Below are 15128 nucleotides of genomic sequence, written 5' to 3' on the forward strand. Positions count from 1 at the left end.
GAAATCTACCCACCGCGCTTGCCTAGCGTTTAAAGTGGGTTGGCTAAAATAATTGGTCAGACTGTGGCTAAAATAATTTAGTCCTCTTTTTGATATAAAAGAGGACTAAACATACCAAGTAATCCTGCATGGAACAATCTGACTAATTTCTCAGCCAAGGCAGTAATCATTTTTCTGAAATTGCATCATATCCCAACAAATTCCTTCAGAGATTCAACCCTATAATTCAAAATTCTGAATTGGGTTCTTCCAAATTCACTACAAAATGCTTTAATTGACATAAAACTAGTACTCACAAGTGGAGAAATGAGATGAAATTTCATGAAAATGGGCTAAAATTCAATGAAACAGGCAAACACAAATTGATTAGTTTCGCAAAATTACCTGATCAGATGCAAGACACACCAGAGAGGAAACTGTAGCGTATGATGAAATCCCTCGCAGCTTTTAAAGTTGATCAACTTAGAAACGACAGTGCACCCTGAAATTTCAAATTTAAAATAAAGATAGGAAATCAATCGATTTCAATAAGAATAAAAATGAAAATCGTAAAATTTATCCACCTTGTGGGCCCTACATGAGGGCCATGTGCCTAACACCTCTCTCTCCATAACATAACATGCAAGCTTACACCTCTGTCTCCTTAACATAGCATGCAAGCTCTAAAGCACGCCACCTAAGGTTGCATCAGGCTAACATTTGTGAGGACGGAGATTGAAAACCGAATAGGAAGATTGAAACCCAATAAGTGTTAAAATGGCGATATAGTGTGGATATAGTGTGATTCAAGATATTCTTGCATATAGTTACCGAACCCCCGCTATCATCAAAAAATGTGAAAATCGCATAATGATGCTCTTGGGGAAGGCGGACTATCACTCTACTTCAATGCTTAGAAATTTCTCTGTCGTTGGGTGGATCGCTCTTGTTCAATGCTTAGAAATTTTTCTGTCATTGGGTGGATTTGATCCGCCCGCAGTCTGCCTTTCAATGCTTAGAAATTTCTCTATTGTTGGGTGGATTTGATCTGCTCACAGTCTGCCTCTGATAATGCGTAGGGATGTGCAAAGTGTTGTTCTATGCCCAGGTGGAAAAGTTCTAGGTGCGCTGCGTTTCCCTCACTCCATGCTTAGAAATTTCTCTATCATTGGGTGGATTTGATCCACTTGTAGTCTGCCTCTGATAATGCTTAGGGATGTGCAAAGTGTTGTTCTATGCCCAAGCGGAAAAGTTCCAGGTGCACTGCATTTCCCTCGTTGCCGCTCCATGGAATGGGTAACAAATGTTAGGTGCTCGTGACAGCAATGGGGGTAAGGATTGATACGTTCCATATCGATCGAGCATTCGTGGAATAGGCATCAAATGACAGATGCTAGTTACCGTGGATAAGACTATGAATTCAAGCTGGTGACTCATAGTCCATTCCATCGCAAAGTTGTGTTCCTTCTTTGGCTTTTGTCTCTCAAGTGTCCTAGTATACTAATAACTAGTTCACCTGTGTTGGTTTGAGGCTCAGGTAACTATGCCCTCCCAATGCTTTGTTCTTTCTGGAAGTTGAACCTTGAATGCCATATTCACTTTTCTGTCGATTCATTCAATCACAAGATGGGCATGTTGGGTGGGAGATCCTATGGGTCAAAGGTGTCCCTACCATTAGTGCTCTTCTGCGTCTTGATCCCTGCAGGCATGTGCATCCTCACATGCATCTAATGATTCTTCTCGGCATTTCCATTGGGCCCTCCTGCTTTCTGTAGACTGTATATTTTTTGCACACCATTCATGGATTCTTTTGCCTCCAACAGTCTGGTGTCCGAGGTTCCTAAATTACTGAAGAATACATCATGGTTTCAGGTATTCAACTAGCAATATTCTGTCTCTGTTTTTATTCCTGGTATTCAACCAGCAATATCATGTCTCTATTTTTATTCACAACAATCTCATGTATCTATTTTTATCCCTGGTATTCAACCAACGATCTCATGTGTCCTCCCTACCCTTCAGTTCTCCCCTCAGCAACATCTATTCCGTAGACACCACAGCAGTACGCAGAGTGATACATTGCAATAGTGGAAATTTCAGAGACATTGTTGCTGGCAACTTCAAAGAAAGCCCATAGGTCCCACATAAACAATATCCAGGAGCTAGCATTTCATATTGCTATATTAATGTTAGCATTAATCAACAGCTCCGAAAAATGAACAAGAAAGAACCAGAAAAATGCAAGATAATATATTATTTGAGCGTCTTTGCCTCAGGAAGTGGACAAATAAGACCGTAAATCACTATGCACTAGAAAACTTTGGTTATACTCGATAAAAAAGCGCAAGAAAACAACTGAACTAATATTAACTACATCGTTTTCGATTACTATAGTCCCTGGCCATTGCCAGATGACAAGGACTAATAAAAAATATGAATAAAAGAGATATAAATATATAAAATATTTTGAATTGTATATGTGTTTTGAAGCATGGAGATTCCCTTTAATCTATGCATGTCAGAATCTTAACATAATTCATTACTAACTTGGATTAAATTTTAAACATTAATAGCAACCTACACTAAACCATTACTTTTCCTACGTATTTTCTTTTTTTATCAAATATTTTAATGGCTTCAAGTCATTTGCGGTCAGTTCTTCTATATCACAAACACCACGTGTTATCCCTTATCATTTAGTGTGAGTGGACTTTAACACTTTTTACACAAACATATATCTTCTCTTTCTAACTTAAGTTGATTTTAGGTTGATTTTTAGGTTGATATGAGTTTTTGATGTTGAAGAAAAATGGTATATTTAATTATAAAAAATTATTGTAAAAATTATATAATTTAGTGAAATGTGAATGATTTATAAAAGAATCTTTATCCCCACAATTAATGACTACCTTGCTACACAACAAATTCTACTTCATGAACATTTCACCTTTTCAATATCATTAATACATTTCTTTTTATAAATTCAATTATCATAAGCTATGAACAAAAATTTAAACACTTGATTTTTCCTGGAGATCATTAATACATTTTTCATTATAACTCCACTTATCACAAGTTATGAAAAAAGTCTAAAAACTTCACTTGTCTCGGAGACATTTTATGCCTACATAAATCTTTATCAATTTGAATTCAATGCATTTATAGTTTTATATTTAACTAAGTTTTCTAATAGATTTCCATCTATCCAAATTCAATGCACTTATCTTTCATAAGATTTATTTAACATATCTTTATACTTGACTTGTCATTTCTAGCATTTATGTCAAAGTGTAAAACTAATCACCAATGTTCCATGCCATCTAACTATCGAGATAGTGACGAACATTGCCATTATTTTTTAATTGCCATTACATTGAATCAGGAAGGATGATGATTTAAGTATAACAACATAGGATTATTATAAACAAGTGTTGCATGCAGCCGGTAGTCCCTGCCTATATAACCGAAAAATTAGCAAGTTGGAAATTAGCAAGTTGGCGATGCCAACCCTGTTGCAAGTGTGTGACAATTGTTGCCGTTGGCAAGCACTAATTGGAACGAATGGTCCAAAACGAAATTACTCACCGATGCCAATTCCCCATTTCATTTCTTCTGTTACCAGACAGGGGCTTCTCCAGATTTCCAAGAGGCATGCAGATATGGAAGAATCGCAGATATGGAACATTTCATGCATCTCCAGATTTCAAAGAGGCATATAGATATGGAAAACATCAATCTTTTGCGTGTCTCCAAAACACATACTTTATTTGTTTCCGTTATATGATCATAATCGCATGTGAAGCCTACGCTATGGAGAATGAGCTGAATGTTGAAGGTATTCTGGTGCGCTCAGCCTAAGGTATTCTTGTGTGCTCAGGAAAATGAGCTGAATGTATTCTGGTGCGCTGCACTAAGGAGAATGAGTTGATCCAGGCAGAGAGTTAATATCTTAGCATGAGGAATTGTTTTTGTATTGTTTTGCATTTTTAGCAGCAGGTGAAGGTGTTTTCGTGTTTTTTAGCAGATGTGAGACTGCCATATGGCTACCATGCCAATACCCATGCGGACAACGAGTTACATGACACCTTTTCAGATCACAAAAAGTTTGATGAAAAAGTTTGACACGTGGTTCTTACCAGAGACACGTTATCAACTGCATGAACCAAGTTGGTCAAATGGGGCCCGTTCATCGGACTACGTGTGGAAGTTTTCCATTAATGTTTTATTTGGGATAAGTTTAAGTTTCAGCTAGAACTAACACGCCCGATTTTCATCTCCTTGCTAATCAATAAACTCTGTTAATGTTCGTTGAATCTTGAATTGTCCGTCGAATGCTAATTACATTCTTCCGAGAACAGCGCTGCTGTTGTCCGTCCGTTAAAGAGAAGACCGAGAAGCATCTGAGAGTGCGACCGTTATATTGACGGAAATATTGGCAATAACGGCGAGTCTGTTGGCGTTTCAGGTAATTTTTAATTGGCAAAATATGACTTATTTTTCATGGATCGCTATGTGGGCACTGTTCAAAACCATTAGAGTCGTGCTAAAATAGCTTAGCGTTTCAGGTAAGGTCGTCTTTGCTTGAGGAATTATAATATAAAAGAAATTGAACAAGAATGACCTATCAAAATCCATGGCCAAGTTATTTGAAATCTCTGCACAGCGAATGTCTAAAGCAGTTGTTTGAACAACATTGTTGATGTATGCTTGCGAATCAGATGAAGAACATGGTAACATATTGGACTATGAGCATTAACCATTAAACTTACCTCACTTGGAGCGATTCTCACAGTCAATCATGTGTTTTTTGCAGCGATTCTCACGCATACAGATCATCTAGATCAAAAATCCATAACCAGAAATTTTGTTATTTTAATTATATTGCAAAAATAGCTCCGACTAAGTTTGACACTAAACACTAAGCATGCTAACCAGTCACCAAAAAGTAGCCCTATGTTTGTGACCACAACTTGACCTCGGATATTAGAAAGTAAATTCAGATATAAATAATTCTAGCATGATCCTATAAGCCAGACCAGAGAAAGAATGACATCTCAGACATGAGCTGCAAAAAAGTGTTTCTAATTGCTAGTCTTTTCAAAGCCTCCCTACTGAGGATTTGGCGGCCTGTTGTTTGCTGCCGAGACTCTGGAACCCCACTCAAGCAACTCTTTGCTTGTATCATCCTTGTGTACAATAACTTCAATGAAGCATAAGCAATCCTTTTTGGGTCCTAGGGCAGTTTTAATAGCCTCTACAGCCTCTTCTTCTGTCTTAACCTGCACAGAAAGAAGGGGTGTTGTTAAATAACAAAAAAAATACCTGGTAGAGAGTACTTAGGCATCCTGCATTCTCTAGGGCTGAGAAAAAACGATGAAAAGCTGACAATAACAACAAAACTGCCGTGATAAGAATCAAAAAGAGAGGAGTGAATGGCATCTACTAAACCAGTGTAGTTCCAATTCTTTATGACATTGTATGGGCCATCATGTACTTCAACTTCTATAGTATATCCTCCATTATTAATCAGAAAAATGATAGGATTCTGCCCATTTCGAATCATAGTAGACACATCCTGGATTGTCACCCGTTGAAAAAAGGAAGAATACATTTAGGGATAAAAACTTACTGATTTTTGGACAAAACAGATAACCCAAAGGAATTTAATATTTCAAATACAGATTCATTGTTATTCATTAAATAAAATATTACAGAATTTTATATAAAAATCCTTGCATCTGCACCTAAAAGCTTCCATCACCAATGCATGATATTAAATGCTTCTCTGGCGTTGCTTGAGCATATCCCAATGTTGTTGCTACAGACCAGCCTATCGATCCATACGTCATTCGGAACTCATACCTGCCAAACATACATTTAGCTCAACGAGAAAACAGCTGCAAATATAGAGACAAATATACTTGCGAACATAGCACCATGAGAGTGACAAATAGAGCAACATAATAGTAGGTCCCTCTCATCAGAGAACAAACATTTCTCTTTCATCACTCATTGCTGCCACTCCTGCCATTGCAGACTTCGGCTCTGAAGCCTATCCAACAACAGTCTCACCGGAAACCTTCCTCCGCAGATGGTAAAGACTAATTTCATATTGTGTATATATTCACTCTTTAAGTATTTTAAATAAAACAGTAATTTCAACAGTGATGACTCATAACTGATAATCCAGTGATAATGTGACATCTTCCGATTCTATAAAAAGCGTACTTCTACATGGCAAACTCATATATTCACTCTTTAAGTATTTTAACTAAAATAGTAATTTCAACAGTCATGACTCATAACTGATAATCCAGTGATAATGGCCACCCATTAATAGCAACCACTCATCACAAAAGGTAGTATTGTATTCCTATGCGTTCGTGTAGATCCATGAGATTCTTATAGACATATGATTGTAGACAAACTATTTAAGGAAGAGAAATAGATGAGCTCAAAAAAAAGAAACTGACATGTCACATAATTTCTTTTCTCATTGAAAAAATAAATGGTACCTTCTGTGTAATAAAGATCTTTCCTTTCATATGAAGCTGCCCAGGCAAAATCAAAGGCTACGCAACAATTACGAATTCAAAAATGTACCTATGGAAAAAATACTTTAGGACCCCATCTAGATATATCTTCTAAACCCATCCAAACGCAAATTTTATTTATATAAAACGCTAAGGACATTTACCAAAACCCCGGAATTTGAGAATCAAGAGACCCTCAGGAATAAATTATTAATATTGGAGCAGTGTGTCTCATTGGAGCAGTCGGGAGGTCAGAACCGACTTGAGGCCGGGGTCGGGCCTTGGTCCTCCATTTCTTAATGAAATCCTAGCTCCGACTACACCGGCTCCACCTGGACATTCGATTGCACGCCCTCCTTTCTATTAAAAAAAAAAATCAGAACTACTCATATTGTAGCATGAAAAATAAGTTTCCAATGTTAAAAATGTCATTCTCTTAATTTTTTGATAGCCATAGCCACATCAACTAATAAAATGAATGTTACATTATCTTTTTTCAACGCTTTCTGTCACAAAAATTTGACATATTCTAACTCTATAAAAAGTGTACTTACATGGAAAACTCATAAATCCACTCTTTAAGTGTTTTAAAGAAAACAATAATTTCAACATTCATGAGTCGTAATAGATAATCCAGTTATAATAGCCACCCATTAATAGCAGACACTCGTCACAAAAAGTAGTATTGTATGCCTATGCATTTATGTAGATCCATCAGGAAGGATATTGTGCACATGAGATTCTCATAAACGTATAATTGTAGACAAACTATTTAGGGAAGAGCAATAGATGAGCTCAAAAGCAAGAAACTGACAGATCATAGAATTGTTATTCTCATTGAAAAAATAAATGGTACCTTCTGTATCAAAAGGAAAAAATATCGGTCTATTGAGATCGAGGTCCAGAAACGTTTGGATGAGACTTTATAATAGCGACTTTATAATGTTTATAAACTTGTTAGCAATAATACCACAATTGATATTTTGACCAATACCTTTATAATATTTAGAAGAATCATAACTGAATCGGACTTATACTGGGATGACAGACCTGAATTTCACAGACCCGAATTTTGATACCAAAAGATACCAATTATATATATATATATAAAAACCTATTACTCTTATCTCGGTTTTTATATTGACTCAAGATATTTTTATCTTATCTCGGTTTTTATATTGACTCAAGCTATTTTTATCTTATCTCGGTTTTTATATTGAATCAATATAATCTATGAAAGCTTTTTCTTCAGAAAAAAGATATATATATATTTTAAGAAAAATGATTAAATAGTTACTATAATTTTTTGTCGGATTTTCGTCACATTTAGGTTCTAATTCTACCAAAACGCACGTCATGCTTCGATTACCAATTCCACCAAACGAACGTCGAAGAACAGTGCACCCATCATAAACTCACAATACGCAAGGAATTCACTGTTCCTTTTCCTTCACTCAATTTAATAATCCTCCCGTAAATGTAGGTTAGAAAATGGCGAGAGCAACCAACACCTTCCATCTGTTGCATCGGTTTCATCGATATTAAATTTATTTTGATCATTATTATAATTTGAATTAAGGAACAACAGCCAACCGTATTCCACCGGCTAAGTGTGGAGAGCTACTCCACTTCGCAATTTAGTGCAACACTGCACGCAAAATTTCAGAGGTACATATCACTGAAAGTTATAATTCCATGTATACTAATGGCGGCATACATACACAAAACTGAATGAATGGTATATGATGATCAGTGGCTTTCACAAATGAAAAAAGTGAATTAAAACATGAAAAGAAACAGTGTCGCACCGTCTTGTATTTTTTTATTTTTTTTGCGTTTCAGAAAACTGTGTGGTCTTCAGCTTCAGCTTCACCTCCCGGGATGTGAACATCTATATCGAAGGATCAAGTAACAGAGTATACGATACATAACTACGAAGAAAAACATGACAGGCACGTTTTTCCGCGGCGCCTTTTTATGAAGTCCCCGCTATTATAAATAATGCATGAAGATCCACTACTTGGGGTATGTTTTGCTTGGAAATGAAATAGCCCGAGAAGAGAAAAAAGCACCCCATGAAACATGCTATCAGAGAGTTCCCCATGACGAAATTCGGGGCCAGGGCGCTTAAGCAGGCAATGAATGAGTTCGCCATCAAGAGCACCAGCCAAACTATGAGAACAAAGTAGAGAAAAGCATCGGGAGACCTGCTGAGGCCGATGAGCCAGTACACAGGAACAGAATACAGGATTGCAACTATTAATAATAAAAGGGACGAAAGACAATGGCATTGGCGATGGCGATCAGGAAAATATTTTTATATAATTATAGATTCCAACCCAAAGCAAACTCCACCAATTGTTACGTATTTGGCAAAATTTTTGGGTATCTCTCTTTGAAACTGTTTGAATTTCTCTGCATATATCTTTCTTCTTTCGTCTTCCGTCTAGGGCTGAGAAAAAACGATGAAAAGCTGACAATAACAACAAAACTGCCATGATAAGAATCAAAAAGAGAGGAGTAGATTAAGATCACCAATCTGATACAGAGTTTTGACCAACTAAAGGTAAGTCCCAAAGTCTACAATAATGTAAAAAAATACCTTGGCAGTCCAGCATTTCCCTTCACCGTTATGAATGGCATCTACTAAACCGGTGTAGTTCCAATTCTTTATGACATTGTATGGGCCATCATGTATTTCAACTTCTATAGTATATCCTCCATTATTAATCAGAAAAATGATAGGATTCTGTCCATTTCGAATCATAGTAGACACATCCTGGACTGTCACCTGTTGAAATAAGGAAGAATACATTTAGGGATAAAAACTTACTGATTTTTGGACAAAACAGATAACCTGAAGGAATTTAATATTTCAAATACAGATTCATTGTTATTAATTAAATAAAATATTACAGAATTTTATATAAAAATCCTTGCATCTGCACCTGAAAGCTTCCATCACAAATGCATGATATTAAACTCTTCTCTGGCGTTGCTTGAGCATATCCCAGTGTTGCTCCTACAGACCAGCCTATCGATCCATACTGCATTTGGAACTCATACCTGCCAAGCATACATTTAGCTCAACGAGCAAACAGCTGCATTGCTGCCACTCCTGCCATTGCAGACTTCGGCTCTGAAGCCTATCCAACAACAGTCTCACCGGAAACCTTCCTCCGCAGATGGTAAAGACTAATTTCACTGGTTTTATGATTTATTCATTAAGAACTTCCAAACTCGGCTTCATTGGCTTCATTAAGAACATTCTCCAATAGGCTTTACTGGTTTGAGTGAAACATAAATATACAAAAAAAAATAGAGCAACATTTTAGCATTTGGGACATTTAATAGTGAACATAATACACTGTTGAAAGGTTGAGGCGTAGAAAATTAATTTAAGGCAAGAGTGGCCAGAAAATTAATGTTTTTCTTTTCGAAAGGGGTTAGGGGTTAGACTCTGGGCCGATGCGGGGGACGAGCAACCTAGAATCAGTCTCGCAGAACCTTGGTGTTATAAGGTAACAAAACAACAAGAACATTGTTGTGCTTAAATTATAAGAGATTGAGAAGATACATGATACAATTACAGGTATACACTTAATCTGACCGGGAAAATATCGTAGAGTATACAGAAATATCCGATATCTAAATATCTATGATAAAAAATTAATGAAAAAAACTACAAACTAAATATCCATATTTATCAAACAAGCGAAAGACATAGTTGAATAGTAAACCTTGGCATGAGGAAATCTTTATCACATAACTTCTTAAACTCAGAAACTATACAGAAACGGAGTGGAATTTCCGACCAGATAAGAAAATATAACGATGCGGTTGTGCATGAATTAAGAAAGTGTTGTGCAATGGGTTTTGTCGGGAAACACTTTTACAGTTATAAATACCCTTGCGGGGTTATAGACAAGAAGAAACAAAATTAACAGTCGAACCTTGGAAAGGCGAATTCAGCGTTTACATTGTTAAGAAAATTCATATTTTACTGACAAGAGAAGAACTAAACCACAGAACTACAGTCTATCATATTTTATGAAATCCACAACATTTGCAATGTAAAGGAGGTCGTCGAATACATAGTCGCACCTGAAACAAGAGGAGTAGTAACCCTTTTACTTCCGAAGACAAATCGGTAGGAAGGAAAAAGAAAACTAGGTTGTGGGGAATTAGGGTTTGGACCTGAAACAGAGAAAATAGTTGACTATGAGTTAAATTTATTCAGAAGAGCTAGCCACTAGTAGGAAATAAAGAAAATCTTTATTGCAATCAACGGAAAACCGTTTGTCAGATGTTATTGAAACGCCTTGAGGGAAAATATCTCTGAAACTTGTGCATAGTACAAAGAATGACTCCCTGCATAGCGACGACGAGAATCCTGGAGTTAGATTCGGCATTGTTGGAAGATAATTCGTGTAAATAATTAAGTTGAGTATCCAAACCTTGCCTGAGTCTATCATACATTTAGTTCAACGAGCAAACAGCTGCATTGCTGCCACTCCTGCCATTGCAGACTTCGGCTCTGAAGCCTATCCAACAACAGTCTCACCGCAAACCTTCCTCCGCACATGGTAAAGACTAATTTCATATTGTGTTTGGTGGCAAGAAATTGACAGGCTGTGGTAGCCAGCTACCTAGGTGGCAGACGGTGGCAGACGGTGGTAGCCAGCTGCCTGAGAGGTGAGAGGTGGCAGCTATATAATAAACTTTTCATGCACCTAAGTTTCATGTTTGTCACCACAATTTTCCAGACTTTGGATAAAAATAACTTCTCACCACATTTTTGCATTGGTATAAGCGAAGCCTGCAATAAGAGGTCCTTTCTTGCCCAGCCAAAAACCTTTGTTAAAATTTTGATAAACTAAAATTGTCATTCTAAAACATTGGTTAAACGATGATAACGCCAAAAAAAACATAGTCAACTAATGAATTAATGAGCGGTCGACGATCTATCGATCGCTATAGTCCCAGGCAAGGACTAATAATCATTTTCCAATAAAATAATTACTAATAAATTATTATTAAAATAATAATGATAATTACTTCATGAGGTGATCATATTTACAATATCTTAACAATATAATTTGTGTTTGAATCAATTCATTGCATTGAAATATTATTGGATATATTATTTTAAGTGTAATTGAATTAATTAATTACATCGATTTCATTGATTTCATTGAATACTATTAGATTACAATAATTTATGTGATATTGAATTAATTAATTATATTTATTTCTAAATAATATGAGATATATTAAATAAAATATAACATAGATTCATAGGTGCAACATAAAGTTGTACTCAGATTGTGAAAGACAATTCAAATTCTAGCCTAGGGTTTGGTTTGATCGGATTAGGCATGACTTAGTTGCATTACTTCACAACATCTACACATTCGACTTTGATGATGATACTCACAATTTTTTGGTATCTCTGCTTCCATGCAAAGAAAACATGAGCAATAGATTAAAAATAATTAGGAATGTGAAGAATGCATATATATATATATATATATAAACTTAAAAAAAATAAAAATAAATTTATTTTTCCTTAAAAATATTATTTGATTTTTAGATATTAGTCTAGTGAGATGGACATTATTTATGAACAAATCCATTTTAGGTGGAAATATTGCCAGAGTATGGATATTTAATTTGGATCTCATGAGTTAGGGATATATAATTTGGATGTCATGATTCTTTAAACATTAGTTTAATTAGTCTAATTCTAGTGAGAAGGACACTATGTGTGAACAAATCTATTTTAGGTGGAAATATTGTGAGGGGTGGGATATTTAATTTGAATCTCATTAAGGAAAACTATTCAACTGCATTATTATATAAAATGGGTTTACTGCAAATCTGCACAAGGATATCAGATCTAACATAGATCCATCATAGATCCTAAAACACATGAAAATTTAAAGTTAAGATCAATATATTCTTAATAAACAAAGGTCAATGATTAAATTTAAAATAAAAGTATCATACTATTTAGATATTCAATAAATTATATTATCTTGTGCAACAAAAATCATCCTAAACTCATCATAATTTTAGATCTATTAGAAATTAAATCTGTTAGAGTGAAAAATATTTTTTTTAGAAAAAATTTACATCTAAAATTAACCTGAATCTAAAATGATTACCTATTTTCAATTACTCTTAAATTGATATGTTACATGTTTTTAATTACTCTCAAATTCATATAGTTACATCTTTTTAATTACTCTCAAATTCGTCTCATCCCTTCGCTACCAGCGACGATGAAGATAGATTGGAAACCAAACTTTTCACTTCTAGCCGCCTACTGTCTATACCGACACATTTTTTAAAAATATCTCTTCCACCGCAAAGTTGCCACGTAGTTATGGGACTGATTGCAGCGTTCTTTGTTTGTTCGATGGATCTTTGATCGTAAGAAACATTTTAATGTGAATGGTGTATAATATTATTGAACTTCTATTGTTAATATATATGTGTAGCCGTTGCTATTAAACTACGTATGGTGCACCATTTCAATTTGTGTAAACCGTCTCTGGTTCAGCTATAGACATTTGGACATTATTAATTGCAGATTTTTGCGTTAATAATTGTATAATATGAAATCAATGTCTGGTTTCAAAAGATTTTGTTTTAGGGAAGAATCCTTTCGAGTTATTTGAAGAGTATAAATGATTATTTAGAATATTTGAGTAAATATTTTAATTATTATTATTATATTGGTGTATGAGATTGTTTTTGCTTGTGGGAAAAGGGATTTATTTTAGTACAGTGATTTGATTGCTAAGTTTATGAAAGCATACATACTTTATCTTTTTCCTTTTGATACTATAACTTCTTAAAAAGAAACACACTCTTCACTACTAAGCCTACTTAAATTATATATATAATTAAAAATTATTCAACATATTTCTGTTTTGGTTAAATCACATGAGTTAAATAAATCTCTAGAATAGTATTTAAATTAGCAATTTTTCATAAACATGTAAAGTGTCACTCACTAAAAGGTTAATATTATTTTTTAATGTCTTTAAAATATTAAATCTAAAATCAGTGTGCAAAAAGTAGATTGTGATTCAAGTTTTTTTTGTAATAAGTTGAATGAAATAAACTTTAGGTATGAAATATTAATAAAGAGAAAAGTGTTGAGAAGTGCGATGCATTGTAGGACAAGAAAAAATTCTTTAAGGAGAAAAAAAGTTATGAGATGAAAAAAATTCTTAGTTTATTGAGAATTGTTACAAGGAAATTTCATTTTAGATTTGTGGTGATGTATTATGAGGAAAATAATTTTTAATTAAAAAATTTATAGTGTAGAAAATTTTAAAAACTGTAATAATGATTTAAAACTAGGTGTTTGTTGACTGTGTTAAAAAATTGTTGATTAACAGGGTTTTCTTGATGTGAAGTTTTAATTACATCTCACATCATTTGGAATAAGAGCCTTATTTTGGGTATCAATTCGACTGCCATATATTTATATATTTTTTTTTGGCTCTAACTATCAGCAAGCGAGGGGAGTGTAAATGTGCCTTCGAAAAGCAAAGGGTTGTGCCTAATGAGTGTTTGGACAAATGTGTGTCAAATCTATTTTACTATGTAGGGGTAAGATAAGTGAACCTCTAAGAGAGGTAATAGTATCATCCTAGTAGATACAAACATAAACAAAAAGAATTTTTTCAACATCCAGTAGAATAGTCGACAAGATGCGATGGTCATTGCGACAATTACAACAAGAAATATCTGTGTCATATCCAACGGAATAATCCATGAGGATGCAGCAACGATATTTAACATTACAACACATTCTCAATATGGTAAGTACTAAAATAACCAAAATAGTTCAACTACTTTAGCACAGATGAAAGCAAACATGAATAAAAAACATTCACAGAATAGTCTTACAAATATTCATAATCCATGGATGAAGAAAGTGTTTGCCATAAGGCTTTTTATATTAATTGAAACTTCCATGACACATGTATACAATGAACACCACTAGCTCCAATAGTGGAGCGTTAGACCCACTCCTTGCTCCCCCAAACTACTAGTTTGTCTCTCTAATGCCTTGCGAGAGGACCCAAGGTGAAAATTCATTTTCTCATACAAAAAGGGTGTATATATAACCAAGAGGTGATGTTTTACCTTCCTTGTCACTGTTTGAATACCCCCATGATTTTTCGGCTTCCTATGACTTATTGACTTTACATGACTCTTCATATTCTAAATGTTTCAATTGGACTTCCACTTTACAATATATTTTGAATAGATAATTACATAATACACAATAATGATGTGGCATATGATTACTCATGATAGGACATGGCGTGACACTGATGACATGGACTGCATGATGATGTGGAAGTGTCAACCTGTCCTTCTTGGTCCTTATTTCTTTATGTCTTCAATACGAGATGTATCTAATGCATCATCTTCCTGATAGATATGATTTGTTTTTCATATCTACCCTCCATATGGTTTCCAATCATATGGACTCTTGATGCGGTCTTGATATTTTGTCTTTTGTTGTAATCCAATGTTCCTTCATCTTCTTGTCTGGTGATCATCTTATCTCCTTAGGTGTCTTATAGCATG

General features: G+C 34.8%; 1 protein-coding gene across 1 annotated transcript; it reads right to left on the reverse strand.

Annotated features, from left to right (window-relative positions):
* Positions 1-8537: 8537 nt before the first annotated feature.
* On the reverse strand, positions 8538-11076 carry LOC149201505 (pyruvate decarboxylase 2-like). The gene is made up of 6 exons (XM_089399756.1): positions 10970-11076; positions 10809-10883; positions 10617-10709; positions 9461-9578; positions 9115-9303; positions 8538-8985 (listed from the first exon to the last, which is right to left on the reverse strand). Exons 4-6 carry the CDS (start codon positions 9563-9565, stop codon positions 8959-8961), a joined length of 321 nt encoding a protein of 106 aa, XP_089255882.1. The 5' UTR covers positions 9566-9578; positions 10617-10709; positions 10809-10883; positions 10970-11076; the 3' UTR covers positions 8538-8958.
* Between the last annotated feature and the right edge of the window lie 4052 nt (positions 11077-15128).

The sequence above is a fragment of the Pinus tabuliformis genome, chromosome 2_1 (genome assembly GCF_031772625.1).
Source record: "Pinus tabuliformis cultivar Carrire ecotype Pingquan chromosome 2_1, CPIR1, whole genome shotgun sequence".
Lineage (NCBI taxonomy): Eukaryota > Viridiplantae > Streptophyta > Pinopsida > Pinales > Pinaceae > Pinus > Pinus tabuliformis.